Here is an 18,318-nt window from a genome sequence, read left to right on the forward strand (position 1 = left end):
TCAGGTTATTAGTGACCACTCACCTCGCCCTCTTCAGGCACCTCCGTACGGGTCCCCCGCTGAGCTGATTCTTCCCTGGTATGGGCCCTGGCTGCGCCGCTGTTGTTCTTGTACAGCCCCTGCCCCCGCCGCTGCATCTCTCTGTACAGACACCGGCTGGTGCCGCTTCTCCTGCCGGGCGGGAACTTTTCAAATGACAAACACGCGCTGTACTGCCGACATCAGGGCGCGCGTGTGTCACACAGAAAGGTGCCGCAGGGAACAGAGGACCGATCCTGAAGCTCCGCACACTGTAGCAGCGGAACGCAGGAATCTGTGACACACGCGCGCCCTGATGTCAGTACAGCGCGCGTGTGTCATTTGAAAAGTTCCTGCCCGGCAGGAGAAGCGGCACCACGTCTCCAACTCTGATCTAATGGGTGGGCCGGTCACAGACAGTAGGCGGGCCGGATGTGGCCCGCGGGCCGCCCCTTGCCCAGGTCTGGTCTAGAGACAGCTCACTGGTACAAGTCCTATTTTGATTAATTTGGATAGCAGATAACTCAAGACAAAAAAAAAAGAAAATGACTTAAAAAAAATTCACAAATTATAAATTGGGCCCTTCAAGTTTTAGAGAAATGGTTCTCTTCCCTATATATCTGTCAGTACAGTAAGTCTCGGGAAGCATTCCTTCATAATTACGATTAAGGAAGTTGTGTGTATTATGAGTAGAGGACATTTATCCTACATGGAGAACACTGTAAAAGAAACAATGGCTAAATGCCTAATACTGTTTTTGTTAACTAACCAGTATAACAAAATAGAAGATGATTAAAATGTATCTGTGGCACCGAATGGTGGCAATAAACACAAGTCGTCATTCAAAAAACAAGCCTTGACACAGATGAGTTCAGGAAATAAATATTAAAGTGGTTTTATTTAACAAAATAAATTTAAAACAATTTATTCCGTGTGATTAACACCATAACAATAAATTCCGCAAAAAATGGAATTATTACTACTTTTTCTAATAATTTTGTGACTTTTTTCTTTGAGCTCTTACATTCTTAAGAACTTCTGATGTGTGAGAAAAACATTTGCAAAATATAGAAAGTACATAATTATGATTTGGCAATTATACACATTTATTGATGGGTCAATAAGACTTTATATGCTATTAAAACATTTAATCCTCTTGTAAGCATGAAAATGGCTGCTCCCCTGTTTAACTTCTCTGATGTACATTAATGAGATCAATTTAGACCTATGGCATTTTCCACATTCTAAACAAGAATATGGCTCATCTCTTGTGCAAATTCACCGATATATCAATCCAGTTGAATTCTGGTTATAACACTTCCTGCATTTTAAACATGAATATGGCTTCTAGACTGTCTGAATTCTCTATGTTTAAAACCTATTTTTTTTAAGTTGAAAAATGTTCCATATTCTTATCAAGAAAATTGCTCCCCCTTGTGTGAATTCTTAGATGTCTAATAAGATCTGATCTCCTTTTTAAACCTTTCCCACATTCAGAACATGAAAATGGCTTTTCCTCTGTGTGAGTTCTTTTATGTTTAACAAGATCTCTTTTGCAAGTAAAACCTTTCCCACATTCTGAACATGAATATGGCTTCTCCCCAGTGTGAGTTCTTTTATGTACAATAAGATTTGATTTCTGGTTAAAACCTTTCCCACATTCCAAACATGAATAAGGGTTCTCCCCTGTATGAGTTTTTTGATGGTCCACAAAGATTGATTTCCGTTGAAAACCTTTCCCGCATTCAGAACATATAAATGGCTTCTCCCCTGTGTGAATCTTTTCATGGGCAACCAAATTTGATCTCCGGTTAAAATGTTTCCCACACTCTGAACATAAAAATGGTTTCTCTCCTGTGTGAATTCTCTGATGTATAACAAGAGTTGATTTCTGGTAAAAACTTCTTCCACATTCTAAACATAAATATGGCATCTCTCGTGTGTGAGTTCTTTTATGTGAAACGAAAGTTGACTTATGGCTAAAGCCTTTTCCACATTCTGAACATGAATATGGCTTCTCTCCTGTGTGAGTTATTTGATGTTCAACAAGATTTGATTTTCGAATAAAACCTTTCCCACATTCTGAACATGAATACGGCTTCCCTCCTGTGTGAGTTGTTTGATGTTCAACAAGATTTGATTTTCGAATAAAACCTTTCCCACATTCTGAACATGAAAATGGCTTTTCTCCTGTGTGATTTATTTGATGCTCAACAAGACTTGATTTTCGAATAAAACCTTTCCCACATTCTGAACATGAAAAAGGCTTCTCTCCTGTGTGATTTATTTGATGCTCCACAAAATTTGATTTTTGATTGAAACCTTTCCCACATTCTGAACATGAAAATGGCTTTTCTCCTGTGTGAGTTCTCATATGTGTAGCAAGAGTTGATTTTTTTTTTAAACATTTCCCACATTCTGAACATAAAAATGGTTCCTTCCTTGTGTGCAAATTTTTATGTTCAACATCCTTTCGGTGAGTTTTATTTTCCTTAACTGTTTTTGATAAATCAGAACATAGAGCTTTGTTGTGAAGGACATCACGTATATCTGGAATATGGACATCTTCTTCATGTGCATGTTTTGTGACACCACAAACATCTGCAATACAATTTGAGGGTACCAGATGTCTTGTTGATCTTGTGGCAAATTGATCTACCAAGAATCAAATAGATTGGATTATTTTAACAGTATAACTACCTTTATATTGTGAAAATTAATGGATATTTTATAACTTTCTCTAAAAAATGTCCATGCAAGTTACCAGTCATGTAGAAAATTGAGTTATCTCATTAAAACTACCGTATTTTTCGGACTATAAGACGCACCTGACTATAACACGCAACCTGGTTTTAGAGGAGGAAAATAGGAAAATAAAATTTTAACCAAAAAATGTGGTCATGACACACTGTTATGGGGCGAGGATCTGCTGCTGACACTGTTATGGGGGTAATGTCCCCAAATTCTCTACTAAGGTACCCCATTCTGGTAAGGATCCTCCTGCCTTGTATATGATCCTGCTCATATACCCCCATCCATCCTGCTCATGATATACCCCCATCCATCCTGCTCATGATATACCCCCATCCATCCTGCTCATGATATACCCCCATCCATCCTGCTCATGATATACCCTCATCCATCCTGCTCATGATATACCCTCATCCATCCTGCTCATGATATACCCCCATCCTGGTATATGGCCTGTGGCACAGAAAAAAAAAAAATGTTTATACTCACCTTTCCTCACTCCCTGAAGCACCGATATCTGTCTCAGCTGCAGCGCCGCTGTGTGGAGCCGTCCCCGTGTGTGGAGCCGTCCCCCTGCAGCATCGCGCGATGTCTTCCTGTCTGTGCCGGTCAGCTGAGCTGGTGGACACTAGCGGCGCGCACAGCGATGACGTCATCGCTGTACGAGCCGCTAGTGTCCAGATCAGCTGACCGGCACAGACAGGAAGACATCGCGCGATGCTCCAGGGGGACGGCTCCACACACGGGGACGGCTCCACACACGGGGACGTGTGAGTGTACTGATTCACTGCACCCCGCGCTGATAATGATGCACGGGGGGCAGTGAATACAGCCGCACATGATCACTCCAGGCTGTAGTTGCCAGGGGTGATCACGTCCGGCTGTTTACTATGCGTGCACCCCCCCCGCCCACCTGTCAGCGCCGGTTTCGCTGAGAGATGATGGGCGGGAGGATGGGCGTGCATATGTAATGAGCAGGCCCACGTGGTCACGGCAGGCACTGCTGCAGCCTGCTCGTACCCCCGATGGCCCGCTCCACCGCAGCACCCACATTCCCGGCCGCAGCCCTATAGTCAGACCATAAGACGCACCCCCCACTTTCCCCCAACATTTGGGGGGAAAAAAGTGCGTCTTATGGTCCGAAAAATACGGTATGTTGCCAAAATTGATCACAATCTAACAGTAGATCTCAGAGCAAGAACCAGTAGATCATTATGTTAAGCATTATTGTTGTTCATTATATGGTAAAAACGACCTAGAAACATGTAGATGTATTTTCTTGATGTGTGATGTGATATACCAACAAAAAATAGCAAGTATTTGTGATTTGTAAAGGAAATGATACATGGTATTCCAAATATTTTTAAAATATAAATCTGGAAATTGCAAAATACATTTGTATTCAGCCCCCTGTAGTCTGATACCTCTAAAAAAAATCTTGTGTGAGTAAATGCCTCCAGAAGTCACCTAATTATTAGATTAAGTCTCCGTGTGTATATGTAATTTCTTCTCCATATAACTATAGCCATTCTGTGAAGGCCTCAGAGGTTTGTGTGAGAATATTAGGGATCAAAAAGCATCATGAAAACCAAGGAACACACCAGACAGGTCATTGATAAAGTTGTGGAGAAGAGTAAAGCAGGGTCAGGTTACAGAAAATAGCCCAGGCTCTGAACATCTCATGGAGAACTACTCAATCCATCATCCAAAAATTGAAGGAATACAGCGCAACTGAAAACCGACTAAGACATGGCCGTCCACCTAAACGGATATCCCAAGAAGAAGAGCACTAATTAGTGAAGAAGCCAAGAGTCCCATGTGACTCTGGAGGAGCTGCAGAGATCACAGCTCAGGGCAAGAATCTGTTCACAGAACAAATATTAGTCACATACTGTACAAGTCTGTCATTTATGAAAGAATGGCAAGATAAAAGACATTTTTGAAAGCAAGTCATAAGAAGTCCTGTTTGCAAAACGCCATGTAGGAAACACAGCAAGCATGTGGAATAAGGAGCTCTGTGTGGTGAAAAATGGACACTGTACATCACCTTGAAAACACCATCCCCACTGTCATACATGGTGGAGGCTGAATCCTGCTGTGGGGAAGACTTTCTTCAGCAGGGGCTGGGAAGCTGGTCAGTGTTGATGTGAAAATGGATGAAGCTAAATACAGGGTAGTCCTGGAGGAAAACCTGTTAGTGGCTACAAAGGAATTGAGTCTTGGGCGTAAGTTCACCTTCCAGCAAAACAACATCCCCAAACATCCTGTCAGAGCTACAATAGAGGGTTTAAATCAAAGCATATTCATATGTGTGAACGGCCAAGTCACAGTCCAGACCCAAATACTATTGAAAATCTATGACAAGACTTGAATATTGCTGTTCACAGACGTCTCCACACAAACTTACTGAGGCCTCTGCCACACTTCAGGATTAAAAACGTACGTGTCTCACGTTCCGTTTTTTGGGTGCGTGTTCCGTTTTTCATGTCCGTTTTGCCGGTACGTGTAACATCCGTGTGGCATATGCTCGCCGTGTGTGCGTGTGGAATGTCCGTGTATGCGTGAGATACGTACATGTCATGTCCGTGTGCAGTCTGTATGGAGTCGTGTCTTGAGACGTTTCACCATTAAAAAATGTAAAAAACGCACATAGACCATACAGAAAACACACGTACATGGTCTGTGTCACTTATGTGCAGACACGGACCCGTTGACTTTAGCGGGTCCGTGTCTGCGTGATGCCGGAGAAACGCGGACATGTCCTCCGTGCAAAAGAACGCGCACACGTACAAACCACACGGACACATGTTCTGTGTGGTTTTACGTGTGTGTGCCTGTTACCAAAGGGTAACATTGGTGCACGTGTGCAAAAAAGTACCAAACACGTACCGGCGGCACGGATGTGTGTTGGAGGCCTCAGATAGAGCTTGTGTGCAAAGAAAAAGGGGTAAAAACGTCAGCCTCTAGATATGCAAGGCTGGAGAGACATCCCCTAAACGACTTGCAGCAGTAAATGCAGCCAAAGGAGGGTCTACAAAGTATTGACTCAGGGGAATGAATATAAATGCACCTCACAATTACCAGATTAATATTTTTAAAACATTTAGAAAACTATTTCCTTTACACTTCCGAATGCTCGCTACTTAGAGTTGATAGATGATATAAAATCCCAATAAAATAAATTTAAGTTCTTGGGTGGAAAGTTAAAAAAATGTGGAAATGTTCACGGGGAATTAACCACTTCATCCCCCGAGCCTGTTTTCACATTCTGGACCAGGACAATTTTTTCAATTCTGACCAGTGTCTCTTTATGAGATACGAATTCAAACGGATCCCGGTGCTTCTGAGATTGCTTTTTCGTGACATATTGTACTTCATGTTAGGCGTAAATTTAGAAGCATGTTATTTGCGAAAATATTGAAAATTTAATTTTTCTACCTTTAAACCAGAGAGTTCTGTCACACGAAATACTTAATAAATAACATTTCAGTCTACTTTATATCAGTATCAATTTTGAAACATATTTGTTTGTTACGAAGTTAGAAGGGTTAAAAGTGTATCACCAATTTCTCATTTTTCTAACAAAATTTACAAAACTATTTATTTTTTTATGGACAGAAAATACTAAACTAGTGACACCACTGAAAAACCTGCACCACTCAAACTGCTAAAAACCACATCCCTTCAAGTGCTTCACAGGAGCTAAAGCAATTTGGAAGGAAAAAAAAGAAAACGTACCATAGTTTTCGTTTTATAAGACGCACCGGATTATAAGACGCACCCCAAATGTAGAGATAGAAAAAGGTAAAAAAAATATGGGGTCAATCCTTTACTCCGGTGTTGTCTTACCGAAGAAGGGGCGGCAGTGGTGGCGGAGTGGAGTCACAGGAGGCGGTGGTATTGGTGGGGTCTTTGCTGACAGCAGTTGGGTCTGTACTGGCAGCGGTGGGTCTGTGCTGGCAGCGGAGGCTGCGGTGGGAGCGGAAGCTGCGGTGGCTGTGTGGAGCAGGTTGGTACGATGGGTGTCCCAGATGCTCTGTCAGCGGTCCAGGCTTAAAAGAAATGGAGCCCGCAGCGGCGCATGTGCAGATGGAGCTCTCAGCCGAGAGCTCCATCTGCGAACGCGCTGACTCCGGGCGGCATCATCTGAAGCCAGAACATCTCGGACACCCACTGCACAGCCCCTGCAGTTTCTGCTGCCAGCACAGCCCGCAGAGCCAGCCGCCCACACAAAGAGGCAGCCAGCCGGCCGCCCACCCGCACAGAGAGGCAGCCACCCACCCACACAGAGAGGCAGCCAGCCATCCGCACAGAGAGGCACTCGGCTGCCCGCGCACACTGCCGACCACACAAAGAGTCGCCCACACAGAGAGGCAGACAGTCCCCCCACCAATTCTCCACCTTCCGGTAAGCTATATTCGGATTTTAAGACGCACCCCTCATTTTCTTCCCAAATTTTCCGAGTAAAATCTGAAAATCTGAAAAATACTGTAACTTTTTCCCACAAAAATATTTTTTTAGCTCCAAATTTTACATTTTCACACGGACAAGGGTAACATGATTAAATGCTCCATATAATTTGTTGTGCAATTTCTCCTGAGTACGCAGGTACTCCATATGTTGTAAAAAATCTACTGTTTCGGCGCATGGCACGGCTCAGAATGGTAGGAGCACTAATTGACTTTTTGAGAACAGAAGTGGCTGGAATAGATAGCAGACGCCATGTGGCTGATGTGCCTAAATAGTGGAAACCCTGCCAGAAGTTACCCCACTGTGGAAACTACACCTCTCTGCTTCACAGAATTTTATAATGTTGAGACACGAAAAAAAATACATTTTACCCACAAAAATGTTTCTTTAACCCAATTTTTTTTTAATTTTCACAAACAGGAGAAAATGGACCAGATTTGTTGTGCAATTTCTCCTGAGAACACCATATGTGGTGGAAAACTACTGTTTGGGTGCACAGCAGGGCTTGGAAAAGAAGGAACACCATTTGACTTTTGGAAAGCAAAATTGGCTGGAATCAATAGCGGATGCCATGTGGCACTTGTAGACCCCCTGATGTGCATAAAACAGTGGAAACCCCCCACAAGTTAATCGATTTTGGAATATAGACCCCTCAAGGGACTTATCTATATATGTGGTGAGCACTTTGGGGACTTCACTGAATTTTATAACGTTGAGCCATGAAAATAAATAAATAAATAAAAAATTCCCACAAAAATATTGTTTAGCCCCAAATTTTGTATTTTTACAAGGAGACAACGCATTTGTTGTGAAATTTCTTCTGCATACACCGAAACCCCACCTCTAATGGAAAACTACTGATTGGGCGCATGGCATGGCTCAGGTGGGAAGGAGCACTATTTTGGCTGGAACAGATTACAGACGCCATGTCACATATGAAGATCCCCTGACATGTCAAAACAGCAGAAACCCACCACAAGTGACCCCATTCACTTGGGGTGTAGTGAGCAAATGTAACCCTCTGGTGTGTTACGAATCGGCGCCGCCATAGCCGCAAGCAGCCTGCTGCGGTTCCTGTTGCACCCAGGCGCCGGCTGCCGTTTTTGGCCGTGCCTCGGGTCGTCCAGCTGGCTGTTTCCTCCTCCACGTCTAAATGTGGAGAGGCGGCTAGTGCGCATGCGCGGCCTGATTTACCCCAGCCAGTACCTAAGTCCAGTATTTCCCTAGTGAGCATGCTCAGCCTGATAGTGTCATTTCTGAGGCTAAGTCCTCGGTTCAGGCTACAGAGCATGCTCCTAGACTTAGTGCGAAAAGCCTCTTGCACAGGTACTTGGACATTGTGCCATGTCTAAGTCCTGTATTGTGCCTACTGAGCATTTTCAGGCAGATAGTCTGATTTCTGAGACTGTTGTTCAGGCTACTGAGCATACTCAGGCACTTACTGCATCAGAGAGTAGGTCCGGTAAGGACCTCACTGGGCATGTCCTTGAATTGGCAGGCTCTGATAGGCGGACACACATCAGGTGTTCTGATGATGTGGCCACTCCGGACTGGCTCGCGGAGGCCCGCCCCTATGAACTGGCACACCACCATTGGTCGTCAGACGATGACTGGTGAGTTATTTGGGGTATGGCTGCCATAAGGTCATCAGTGATGTGGCTGTATCGGATAGGCCCCTGGTGATGTCACTGATGACATGGCACTCTGCTATTGGCTCCTGGAGGTGCCATTGTAGTCCACCCTGTATTTGGGGTGGACCCAGGTTATAAAAGGGGCTGGAGACAACATAGAGGTGCGCAGTCTTCACATTTGCTCAGACAGAGGACACCACCATGTATAGAGCCCATTGCAGCATAAGCCTTAGTTTGGAAGCGGTAGGTAGGGTTAGGCATCCGGTGCTTGTCATGCCAAGACACCAGTGGCTCAGCACGTTAGGGTCAGGCGCTGAGCTTCCACCTCCTACCGTCCAGTCCTGCTAGTGTAGCCCAGTGGAGTTAACTGGGCTGCAGCTGCTGTGCCACCTGTCCGGTTGTGCCCCCTACGCACACGGACAGCGTACCCCAGGACCCCTGTGGCGTTAACAGGAAGTTCCTGGGCTGGATGTGTGGACCCTGTTCCCTTCGTATCGGCTTCCCAGTCAACGCTACCGGTGTGACCACCTGGCCTGATGTGTCCTGTACACACGTGGCAAGTTGAGAGCCTTGGTGGCCAGAAACGCTAATCAGGAGACCGCTTGGTTTGACGTGTCATACACACGTGGCCGACAGGGTGCTTTCACAGCGCTCTTCTGGTCAACGCTACCTGGACAACACCCGGCCTGACGTGTTCCCTGCACACGTGATCGGTGTAGCGCTACAAGCACACCGAAACACTAACTGGGTTGTCGTCCGGTCTGATGTGTCCCTACACACGTGACCAGTTCCCAGATCTCCTGTGCTATTGCAGAGCCACCCAGCTCTGTATTCTCTGCCTAACCTTCGGGTTGCCAGCAGCTCCTTTGTCATCTGGACGGTGGGCCCCGACTGGCGATTGGGATATTTACCACCTTATCCTGATCTGCCAGTCCCCCCATAACAAGGTAATTCACGGAATTGTATAACATTGGGCTGTGAATATAAAAAAAATATATTTATTTTTTCCACTAAAATATTGCTTTGGTCCCAAAATTTTAATTTTCAAAAACGGTAATCAATACAATTTGTTACACAATTTCTCCTAAGTTTGCTAAACCACTGGCAGTTCTTTTCAGGCACAGTGCAAAGCTGAAACGGGAATATTAAAGAATATTCTCCATATCGGAGAATTAGTTGGAATGGTTTGCGGGTGCCATGTCACGTTGGCAGAACCCCTGACATGCTAGAAAAGCAGAACCTCCGTAAGTGACCCCATTTTACAAATTAGACCCCTCAATCAATTCATCTAGGGGTGCAGTGAGCAAATTGACACCACTGCTGTGCCATAAAATTGTAAACTAGAAGAAGAAAAAAATATTACTTTAACCCCAGATTTTCAGTTTTCACAAGGGGAATAGGTAAAAAAGGCCCCTTAATGTGTTACACAATTTCTCCTGAACATGACAATACCCCACATGTGACTGTACAGTACAGTTTGGCTGCACCACAGGGCTCAGAGGGGAAGGAGTACCATTTGATTTTTGGAGCACAGAATTCCTAGAATAGTTTGCAGACTCCATTTACGGAGCATCTAAGTGCCAGAACAGCAGCAACCCCCACAAGTGACCACATTTTGGAAATTACACCCCTCTGGCAATTTATCTATACATGCAGTGGTGATTTAGTCTCTGGAAAACAACCATGGACACAAACACTTTGAATGTTGCAGAAATAAAAATTGCAAATAAGCCCTTGTCATGCCCAGTACATTGTAGTGCCCGTATAATGTAGTGCACGTACATTGTGCCCAGCTCGTGCTTCTGGAAACCTGCACCCTGTAAATTAAACAGGCCCTCATTACAACAATGCCAAACATGTGGATGTTAACTGTGGTTTAGGCACATTATAGTGCTCAGAGACTAGGGGAGGAATTTGGATTTTAGAGTGCAGATTTTGCTGGATTTCTTTTTTGAGAGGGGGAAGCCATAGCACTTTACCAGAGCCTATGTGCTGCTAGTAATTTGAAAGCCCCCTATATAGTATTTCCATTAACAGATCTGGATGGGGACTTGTGTTTTTGTGGACTGTCTTGAATGCTATTTTGTGGCAATATGGGTACAGAACATTTTGGATCAGCTCACATTTATCCTGTGCTCTATTGCTGAGCACTTACATTAGCGTTGTAATATGTGATTCAGGTGAAACCCCCAACAGATCCATTCCCTATAATTAGGCAGCAGAGTTACTCCGGACTTCGTTCGGCCTCTGTTTCATGGGTCTATCTTTTCAAAGGTGAACAACAGATTTCTTGATCGCACTTTTGTTCATATCTAAAAAGAAGTGGAAAAGATAGACACCGCAGGACCACAGACCAAACGTAAGGTAAAAGTGACCCCCTCTGCTTCATTACAGCAAATTCTGCCTGAATCACATTTATCAGAGATATACATGTAATCCCTAATGTAAGCACTTAGCCCAGAGCGCAGGATAAATGTGAGCCGCACCGTACTGCAAGTTTTGGGAGGCAGAATAAACAATTCAATAGCAGTTGAAGAATTAGTTATTTTTTACACTGCTCATTTTGCAGTAAAAGTAATTAGGTGGATTTATTCCTCAGGTCAGTATAATTACAGTGATACCAGATTTATATAGGTTTTTGTGTTTAGTTGTTTTTACAAAAATAGTTTTTGCATTCCTGAGAGCTATAACTTTTTTATTTTTCTTCTGATGGAGCTGTATGGCGGCTTGTTTTTTACGAGACAAGATGACGTCTTTAGCAATACAATTTTTATTTACATAAGGCTTTTTGATCGCGTTTTATTCCACTTTTTTTGTCAGCTGTATGATGAAAAGACATTTTGACTACTTTTTTTTTTACTATGTTCACTGAAGCGGTTAACTAGTGTAACAATGTTATGACTTTGCCATTGAGAAGACTGTGACTTATCTGTGATTTGCCTGTTTGAATTTGTTTTATATTTTTGCCAAATTGACCAATAAAATAGTTGATAGTGAAACAAATGATCTTGGATATGTGTCTTGTCAGAGCGAGAGAGGTCACTACTCACCTGAATCATAATTTGTACAATTCTCCTCTTTACTCCGCTCATCACCCCTCACATATGTCTCTGTAGTATTAATATGGGTCAGATCTTCCCCCTGAAACAAATATTGTAAAAGTCACAGACAGATGGAAAAGTCACATCTATGATCAGCTCTAATCCTGCCATCTCCACCGCTCTTATTACACAAGTATAACACATATAATACTGGAGGATAAAACAAGACTGAGCACAAGACCTTCACAGCCGTCTACACATCATAGGGAGATTTCATGGCCCCTTCTCTCCATCTACCTGATGATCCTGAGGAATATCGGGATCTTCTTGTTTACAGTCCTGTGGGAGAAGAGGACGGGGACATCTCTCTGGTGTTGTCCTCTTACTGGATAGAACTGGAGGAGACACATACAGGGACTGAATTCATTCCTTACATACAGATAATTATAGGCCGTGTGTATTTAGTCCTGTCTATTACCTGGTGATGTGAGGGGCTGGGGAGCCTCCGTCATGACGTCCTTGTACAGATCTTTGTGTCCTTCTAAATACTCCCACTCCTCCATGGAGAAATAGACGGTGACGTCCTGACACCTTATAGGAACCTGACACATACAATGATACCGTCACCCCCGATCCCTTCATAGCGTTACTGTATAATGTCCCAGCATTCCCAGCAGTGTCACCTCTCCAGTCAGCAGCTCAATCATCTTGTAGGTGAGTTCTAGGATCTTCTGGTCATTGATGTCCTCATGTATCGGGGGGTGAGGTGGAGGCCCCGTGATTGGGCTCAGGGGTCTTCCCCATCCCTCAGACACAGGGGCCTGACAGCGCTCACTAGAGGTCTTCTTCACTACTGTGTAATCCTGGTTATGGAGAGACACAGTAATAAATCTCACTCCAGACATTTCCAGAGTCCTCACCTCTCCAGTTCTGTCCATCTGTTATTCCCATAGATAAGAATGATGTAATGTGACGTCATCAGAATCTCTCACCTCTCCAGTAAGCCGGAAGAGGATCTCTAGGGTGAGGTGGAATATCCTCTCCGCCATCTTCTCCTTGTCCCTATCCACCCTTGATGGGTCAAAGTCAAATTTCCACTGAGAGGATCCCATATTATAGGGACCTGAATGGGAAGACGATGAGCCAATGTAAAAACATAAAGAATCCCAAGTAACAATATAAGTACTGGTGACATTAGGGTACCATGTGGAAGCAATCATGACTGGCTGTGCAACTATTTAGACCTATTCATATACATGGTCAGTAGATCAGATCATGAAGCATTTTAATATAAAACAAGAACTTAAAGGGATCATCCAGAACTCACATATTAATGACGTATTACTAAATGAATATTTGAACAGTTGGTGTATGACACCGGTCAGTCCCACTAAACAGCTGAGATCAGGTCGGATGTAAGGATATTTACACAGCCAACCTGCCGAGTTCTGTAGATTATCTCCCAAATCTTTAAAAATAAAAGTATTACAAGCAACCTCGTAAGGTATATATAAGCAGGGCCAGCATCAGCACCCGGCAAACCCGGTCAAATGCCGGACCCCTGTGCTGCTGGGGGGCCCACTCGCGGTGGTAGAAGTGGCATACCGCTACTCAGGGGGGCCCAGTGACCGCGCTGTCACTGGCCTCCCCCCCGCCGAGGACCATGCTTTCAATTGTATTGGCATTGCAGTTGCCAATACAATTGAAAGCAATGATGAGATGGAGCGGCGAGCTCCCTCCCTCATCATTCTCCCCGCTGTGACTGTCGGTGCTCTGACAGATCAGCAGCGGAGCGAGTTGACGTCATCACTGCGTGCCTGCTGAGAGGCAAGAGCGACAGCAGTGGACGCACCGAGGAGACCGAAGTAGCAGGGGAACGAGGAAAAGTGAGTATATATTTCATCACTGTGGCCAGACAACGATGGGGGTGCATTAAATGATATGGTGGCTGTATACTACATGAGGGTGCCTAATGCTATCTGGGTCTGCACTGTGCTATATAGGGGCTGTATACTACACGAGGGTTCATAATACTATATGGCTCTGCACTGTGCTACATAGGTGCTGTGTACTACATGAGGATACCTAATGCCATCTGGCTCTGCACTGTGCTATATAGGGGCTGTATACTACATGAGGGTGCCTAATGCTTTTGGCTCTGCACTGTGAAATATACGGGCTATATACTACATGAAGGTGCCTAATGCTATCTGGGTCTACATTATGCTATATACAGACTGTATACTACATGAAGGTGCCTAATGCTATCTGGCTCTGCACTGTGCTATATATGGGCTGTATACTACATGAGGGTGCCTAATGCTATCTGGCTCTGCACTGTGCTATATACGGGTTATATACTGCATGAAGGTACCTAATGCTATCTGGCTCTGCACTGTGCTATATACGGGCTGTATACTACATGAGGATGCCTAATGCTATCTGGGTCTACATTGTGCTATATGCGGGCTGTATTACACATGAGGATGCCTAATACTATCTAGGTCTGCACTGTGCTATATGCTATATAAGGGCTGTGTACTACATGAGGGTGCCTAATGCTATCTAGGTTTGTACTGTACTATATGCGGGCTGTATACTACATGAGGGTGCCTAATGCTATATGGGTCTGCATTGTGCTATATGAGGGCTGTGTACTACATGAGGATGCCTAATGCTATCTGGGTCTGCACTGTGCTATATAGGGGCTGTGTACTACATGAGGGTGCCTAATGCTATCTGGGTCTGTACTTTGATATATGTGAATCAAAAAAGTCCGTGAAACCTCTGTTAGGAGTCTCAACACAGAAAACTAGCCAGATATCCCTCCGGGAAGGACCTAGCCAAGGAGTGGCTCTTTTTAGGAAACCACAATAACCACCATATTAAGTGGCCCTTTTAGTCAATATCCAACTCTTTGACAAGTTTAAAGATTTGACAAGGGAATTACCAAGGCCAGGTATCCATCCACACACACACATGTCGATGGACACCTGGCCTTGGTAATTCCCTTGTCATATTTGGCTAGTTTTCTGTGTTGAGACTCCTAACAGAGGCTCCACAAACTTTTTTGATTTGCATATTTCCCAGGGGGCAATGCACCTAGGATTTCACTGTCATGAGCGCCCTTGTTGGCTGCTGGCAGTGTTTTCTCTGGCTGGTCTCCCCAAGATCAGTGATTATTTTGTCTGTGCTATATGTAGGCTGTATACTACATGAGGGTGCCTAATGCTATCTGGGTCTGCATTGTGCTATATGGGGGCTGTATACTATATGAGGGTGCCTAATGCAATATGGGTCTGCATTGTGCTATATTGGGGCTGCTTAATGTTATATAGGGGTTGCATAGTGCCATACGGGGGCTGCATAGTGCCATATGGCAGCTGTATATGTCCATATGGGGGCTGCATAATGCCATATTTGGGCTGCATAATGCCATATGGGGGCTGCATAGTGCAATATGGGGGCTGCATAATGCTACATGGGGGCTACATAATACTATATGGAGGACTATGGGGGCTTCATAACACTATATGGAGGAATATGGGGGCTGCATACTACTATACCCCCAGAGTTGTATGTCCCCTCCACCCTGGTGCTGTATACCCCTTCAGAGCTGTATGTCCCCCCACCCCAGTGCTGTATATCCCCCAGAGCTGTATGTCCCCACCACCAAACAGCTGTACACCCCCAGAGCTGTATGTCACCCCCCCACCTCAGAGCTATTTGTCCCCCCACCTCAGAGCCACTGCCCCCCTCTAGAGCTGTATACCCCTTTCCTCAGTAACATGTATGCCCCCCAGTAATGTGTATGTTCCCAGCCTCTCTTGTGATGTATATACAGGGAATCATGAATGGATAAGAAAGTCGGGTTTAACACTGCGCTAAAACCATGAAGCCAAACGATGTGATGAATTCTTTGCTATATTTTCTTTATTTAGGCCAAGTCTACATGTTTCAAAGGCATGTCCGCCTTCTTCATCAGGACAAAGGAAAAAACAGCATGATCCTGATGAAGAAGGCGGACATGCCTTTGAAACATGTAGACTTGGCCTAAATAAAGAAAATATAGCAAAGAATTCATCACATCGTTTGGCTTCATGGTTTTAGCGCAGTGTTAAACCCGACTTTCTTATCCATTCATGATTCCCTGTTGCATCATCGGGGCTGCTGCTTGACCATTTACTGCATACATAGGAGTTGTGCCTGTCACAACTTCCATAGGTGAGCACCTGTTTTCATTTTCTAAGCCTGCATTGTTTGCCAGATAAGACCCTATGTGCGCTTTTCTCTCCACAGCATTGTGATGTATATACAGCAGTGTTAGTGTGCTCTATGTGCGGCCATGTCTGTTAGTGACAGCCACCAATCAGCCTGGCACAGACACATGCCAGGAGGAGCTGGATGGAGACAGGCGGGGAGGTGAATGAAGCTGTTGACGGTTTCCGAATATTAGAAATATATATAACTATATAAAAATAATGTGTCTGTATGTGCATGTATGATGTGTATATATGTGTGTCAGTGTACGTATGTGACTGTGTCTAGATTTATGTCTATTTATATGTGTTTTTGTGAATTTCCCTTTAAATATATGTGTACGTACGTATACCTGTATGTGCATGTATCTGTGCATGTCTATGTGTGGATGGGGCCCACTGAGACTCTTTCGCCCAGGGCCCACAAATACCTGGAGCCGGCCCTGTATATAAGCCTAAACATTGAAAAATATAACTCGTCCTGCAAAAAACAAGACCTCATATAGCAAATCAGAGAAGAAAGGCAACGCTCGGCACCGCACGGGGTAAACGGTATCCGCGCCCAGGGATCCCCACCTACCTCCACCCGCAGAGCCGCACACTGGATACATGGCTGCTCTGTGCTTACAGGAACTGTGATGATGTCACAGTCATGTGATCAGGGGAGGAGTATATATAACAATTCCGAGCTTGTTATAGGGGCAGACTGGCTGTGACCAGAGTCCTGTCGTAAACCTGCAGGAGACAGAACTACATCTCACCTCAGAATACATGTCTACCATTGTATCTTCTTGAAATAGAGTACATACTAAATTTATCTGAGGCAGACTGAGAGAATGAGTATTCTCCATTTTTCTGAGCATACGGGATAGAGTATCCAAAGGTAGACTGAGAGAAAACATCCTTCATCTTATCTGAGGTAAACTGAGGGAGAGTGAAAGGGAGTATACTCCATTTACCTGAAGTGGACTGAGAGAAAACATCCCTCCTCTTATCTAAGGGAGAGCGAAAGAGAGTATACTCCATTTATCTGAGGTGGAAGGAGAGAAAATATCCCTCATCTGATCTAAGGTAAACTGAGGAAGAGCGAAAGAGAGTATACGCCATTTATCTGAGGTGGAAGGAGAGAAAATATCCCTCATCTGATCTAAGGTAAACGGAGGAAGAGCGAAAGAGAGTATACGCCATTTATCTGAGGTGGACTGAGAGAGAACATCCCTCATCTTATCTGAGGGAGAGTGTGACGCCCTGGGCAAGCCAGGGGTCACAGGTCACACCACCACACACACCCCACATCCCTGCAGGAACACCTAGGTCAGACCAGAAACCCTTGTTGTCTTCCTCCAGGGGCTGGTGTTCACACCAGGGGGTGGAGCCAGGCGGTTGGTCTCCACCCACCAAGGAGTTCACAGCCCGGGAGGCAGATAGTGTTGAGTTGAAGTTGAGAGTAGTTAGAGAGTCCAGCCAGGGCAGTGAAAGTGACAGGAGTGGAAGTAAAGACAGTGACAGCAAAGAGCCTGAAGTTGGTCCGGGTGTGTGCCCCGGACTGAGACAGCAAGGTTGACAGACGGCGGTGACCGTCTGCAGGAGAGACTGCTCGGAGGTTGCCGAAAGGACCGTGGGCGGGTGGTGACCCGGCGGTACCGGAACGGTATACGAAGAACAGTCAGCACCAGTGGCAGGGGCCTTTCGGATCCCGGGAAGGCTAGGAGTCGCCGAATTTGCCAAATCCGTCAGTGAAGGGGACCTTCGGGTCTCCCAGCAGCAAAGTTCCGAGTAAAGGCAACCGTCCAACCGTGAAGGGGAGACACTGCCACCGCCAAGGCACCAGTTTCCCAGGGCCAGCGCCTGCGGGCAAGAGTGGGGCTTCTCCGGCCCATATCCAAGTCGGGGAGCGGGTTACCGGTGGGAATCCATCGCTACCAACATTGAACTTAGGTGCAGGGAAGAGACTGTCACCGTTAACTGCAGGGAACATCAGCACCGCAGCCGTCCGAGGGACCCGTCCAACCAGCCGTTTGTTTACTGTGAACTGTGTCATCATCTTTGGGCTGAGTGAGTACCTCCGTGCCGTGCGGCACAGCGCTGCCCCTGCGTCCCTGCACCTCCACAGGCCCCATAACCCGCCTGTCAACCATTCCAACCCCA

The 18,318-nt window shown here is 45.2% G+C and overlaps 2 protein-coding genes across 2 annotated transcripts; both read right to left on the reverse strand.

The window, feature by feature from the left end:
* Positions 1 to 888: 888 nt before the first annotated feature.
* On the reverse strand, positions 889 to 12,589 carry LOC142312474 (uncharacterized). Its single transcript, XM_075351418.1, has 4 exons — positions 12,390 to 12,589; positions 12,209 to 12,306; positions 11,921 to 12,011; positions 889 to 2,673 (listed from the first exon to the last, which is right to left on the reverse strand). Exons 1-4 carry the CDS (start codon positions 12,520 to 12,522, stop codon positions 1,406 to 1,408), a joined length of 1,590 nt encoding a protein of 529 aa, XP_075207533.1. The 5' UTR covers positions 12,523 to 12,589; the 3' UTR covers positions 889 to 1,405.
* Positions 12,508 to 16,788, reverse strand: LOC142312475 (oocyte zinc finger protein XlCOF29-like). The gene is made up of 3 exons (XM_075351419.1): positions 16,751 to 16,788; positions 12,904 to 13,034; positions 12,508 to 12,774 (listed from the first exon to the last, which is right to left on the reverse strand). The coding sequence occupies exons 1-3, from the start codon at positions 16,779 to 16,781 to the stop codon at positions 12,550 to 12,552; spliced, it is 387 nt and encodes a 128-aa protein (XP_075207534.1). The 5' UTR covers positions 16,782 to 16,788; the 3' UTR covers positions 12,508 to 12,549.
* Between the last annotated feature and the right edge of the window lie 1,530 nt (positions 16,789 to 18,318).

This window comes from Anomaloglossus baeobatrachus, chromosome 5, assembly GCF_048569485.1.
Source record: "Anomaloglossus baeobatrachus isolate aAnoBae1 chromosome 5, aAnoBae1.hap1, whole genome shotgun sequence".
NCBI classification, from domain to species: Eukaryota; Metazoa; Chordata; class Amphibia; order Anura; family Aromobatidae; genus Anomaloglossus; species Anomaloglossus baeobatrachus.